Source organism: Morone saxatilis, unplaced genomic scaffold (genome assembly GCF_004916995.1).
Source record: "Morone saxatilis isolate NCDOM2014 unplaced genomic scaffold, NCSU_SB_2.0 Contig5, whole genome shotgun sequence".
Taxonomy (NCBI): Eukaryota; Metazoa; Chordata; class Actinopteri; family Moronidae; genus Morone; species Morone saxatilis.
Genome location: NW_023340095.1, coordinates 14,923,741 through 14,927,480, shown reverse-complemented (window position 1 = coordinate 14,927,480; position 3,740 = coordinate 14,923,741). Strand labels below are relative to the sequence as shown.

The 3,740-nt window shown below is 36.8% G+C and overlaps 1 protein-coding gene across 1 annotated transcript in view; it reads right to left on the bottom strand.

The window, feature by feature from the left end:
* dct (dopachrome tautomerase) overlaps window positions 1-1,016 on the bottom strand; it is a 4,094-nt gene extending 3,078 nt beyond the window's left edge. The window contains exons 1-2 of the mRNA XM_035676044.1: window positions 695-1,016; window positions 240-539 (exon numbers count right to left, since the gene is read on the bottom strand). Of these exons, the coding sequence (XP_035531937.1) occupies window positions 240-539; window positions 695-983 (589 nt within the window). The 5' untranslated portion in view covers window positions 984-1,016. The remainder of the gene's footprint in view (window positions 1-239; window positions 540-694) is intronic.
* Window positions 1,017-3,740: the final 2,724 nt, after the last annotated feature.

The following is a 3,740-nucleotide window of genomic DNA, read 5'->3' as shown; positions in this document are numbered from 1 at the left end:
CGTTCCTCCCCACTGCAATAAGACTTTCTAATAATAATTGACTCTATACCTCAAATGTATGTTGTTGAAGAAATTATAGATTATATTATCTCATATTTTTTTTAAACATAGACCTTCGATGATGCTCCAACTAATATATTCTATATTGTATTATATTCCTTATAGTTTTTTGAGTCCACGACTATGAACTAACCAGTTTTAGTAGTTTTATATCAAGAAATGTGACCATGCTCATTTACCAAGAAGAGTGTCTCGGACAGAGTAATAATGTTGCCAGACAAAGAAGTCATAGATAGAGATGTTGGCAATCTGGGGCTCAGTTCCATTCGGTCCCAGGAGTCCCAGCCAGTGCTGGGTAGCAATGACATAGTCTGGGTGGGTGGTGGTCTTCGCCAGTTCCAGAACATCAAGGAACTCCTGGAGCTCTTCAGGTGTCAGGGAGTGGATGTTCTTCCGTACCACAGGAGCTTTCCTCTGGTCACAGTTTGGTCCGGTCCAGCCAAATTTACACTGACCACAGTCATGCCCTGCAAAGTTACCTTCAGCACAGACAGCAAACTAAATGTCAGTGCTTTGCAATAAAATAACATAAATAAAACACATACAAATAAATAAGTAAAGAAACAGAATAAAATGATGCTATAGCTGAATGGACTTGTTCACCAAAGCAGTATCCTAATATAACATGACTCACCAGTACATCTGCAAGTCTGATTGAAGAATTTGGTTGGCCACCTTTCTCTGTCATCAACATTTCTCAGTCTGTATGGTCCTCCCCAGGGTTTGTTGTCGACTCGAACAGCCAAGCAGCTTCCTCTCCCCGACAGAGAGCCACACACGTTGGCAGGATCTGAGCCCAGAGCAGGGCAGCACTGCTTGGACAGGATCCCCTCCACTGTGCAGCACACTCGAGGAAACTGAGCCTCTGCAAGCTCAGGCCAGAGGAATAAACAAAGAAGGGCAAGACTCAGTGCATTCATCATATTTCACCTGTTTGTTTTCCTCCAGTGGTGACAAATCAGTTTGTATATCAACTTTCAGCAGTAATACGGTCAATTAGTTCCCCCAGAAGAGTGTGGAATCTCAGTCTGCTACGGTCCCCAGTTGCGTATCTTTAAATTAGATTCACTGATAGTTTTAACATCAATGGAAACAACACTTAAAGCCAAATCATGTTGTGTTCCAGTTGGTTACATGCACATTAAGAAAGCCTCTAATTTCTGTTCTTGCTTTTGTAGGGAGGAGGATTAAGCCAACAGTCTTGTGATGATCACCTGACAGCAGAGCAGTGAGCTGGACTAAGATCTGAATGAATACCAAGGAGTTGCCTGAAGGGACTATTAAGTGCTGAATAGCCACTTTGTATCAAAAGACTGATTGTCTGATTTATTATATAGAATTAATTTTGAAAAAAAACAGGCAAGTACATGAAACTGGCCTCAGACAGAACTTACTGTACAGCCACATGTACAGTACGTTTTGTAACATTTGGTCACATACAAAATGAATTATATATTTATGTGTGAACAAATACCATTTACAGGATAATTCTGATAACAAATTTGAAATAGAGCAAATTAATTGGTTTGTTGAGTCATTCCCAGCTAAAATAATTGAGTGAAAAACAAAAAACAGCTTTTCGAGACAGGGCCAGCCAGGATTTGTTGTGTAAATCTTAATGGGGGGACTAAGCACTTTAATCCAGCTCGAATATACAGTTTCCAGAATTTTTGGAGCTTGCTATTGTAGTGGGTGTATGGTCAGTTTGTTGTGTTACTGATCAAACGTTTCACTCCAAGACTCAGCTGACTCCTTTCGCTGTGCCTGTGAGCTGAGAAAAAAGCAACTGTAGGATCTGTAGGATTTGATATTCTAGTTTAAAAGAAGATTATGTTTCAATCCATACCAGTATATAAAGTGGTCAAAATTAAAGTAAAGTAAGTATTCAAGTGTATATGTACAATTTTAAGGGCACCATTTGATGCTACATAATAAAAATAAAAATACAATATAATATTCATATGTATGTTTTCATTATTAATCACCTTAATATAGAAACTGATGTTTTATCAATACTTTAGAAAAAAGTATTTTTACGGCTCACTCTTTCATGGAGTCCACCATGTCGAATCGCCATGTTTCTACAGTAGCCCAGAACTTTGTGCGAATTTCACAGCCACCTTAGTTTCATCTACACACCTCACAGTCTGTTCTCATTCCCAGGTCGTCAAATATAAGCGCAAGCGGTGTTTGCAATCTTTAACTTCACCAATAGATGCCACTAAATCCTACACACTGGTCCTTTAAACCACTGGTTCCAACATTTTTGACTTGTGACCCAAAGGTAATGTCTAGTTGTGGTCCATGGTCAAGGATCAAAGATGTAAATGTATCCAATTTTTACAAAAAAATGAAAAAGAAATACCCAATTTATCATCTCACAACCCCTCAGATGTATTTTGTGATCCTTTGGAGGGGGCCCAACTCCTAGGTTTGGAACCACTGGACTAAAATTCCTAACTATATATAAGTTGGCACAATGCTACTTTTACAATCCAGTACAATTCTAACCGTAACATAACCCTAATTCTTTGGCCATTTTTTTATCAAATTTATCAAAGACATTTTCAGCATTTTTTTCTCAGCATTAATGTATGTGTTATGTGTTAACACAAAGATGCATTTATGCAGGCATTTTTTTTCCTTCTTTTTTTTACCCCACCCATTTACCACAAAGACCAATTCTGAGTATTCATACAGACAAAGATCAGTAGTGCCAGTTCTCAGTACTGATGAGTAGTGACTTATTTCATTAACTGTTTAATGGAATAAAACAAACAAAAACACTATAAAGTCAACAAGCTCAAAGTTTGGTTTCCTTGAAAGAGTGTGAATCACAAAAATGGCCGAAAGGCAGATTATTGCTGATTATGAAAATAGGGCACTTATATAACCAAGTCAAAAAAGATCTTCAAATACAAAAGCACTATACAAATTATGTCATTATTATTATTATTATTATTATTATTATTATTATTATTGTTATTATTATTATTAGAATAACATTTACACAGTGATGGCGAAGCCATTGAACAGAAACTAACTCATTCATGACACATTGGGAGCAATTTTGGGGTTCAGTATCAATGATAGCTGGGGGATCGACCCTCTACCTTCTGAGCCACCAGCCGCCCCCAATACACTGGCTCTAGATAATGGCCCAATTGTTATTTCTGTTTCACAACCACCGTAGTTTCTCCTTTTCTGCTTGGAAGTGTGGGGGGTGTCGCAAGGAAGTTGCAATCTGCCACCTACTTTTTGATCCACTAAATCCCATACACACTTGTCCTGTTAAATATCATTGATTTTCTGCCAATGTGATATAAGACCCAGACCCATTTTCCTTGAAGGTAAAATATGGGATATACCACAGACCAATGTGAACTCCATAGAACACATTTCTGATGTTTTTTTATTTTTGAATGTCAATATTTTTTTTATTGTTTTGTGACATATAAGTCACAATGGCGTTTTTGGTAAATAAATATCTATTATATATATTTATAATTTTTGTTTATATTTTCTCAGAATATACTTTAAATTGAACAACAGGGGCATACATTAATTCCAAAATAATTGAAACAGTGAAATTTAATTTAAGGGCTTAATTACCTTTTTTGTTATTGTACACAGACGTCATAAAGATTTTCCATGACATACTTTTACAGTTTAAAAATCCT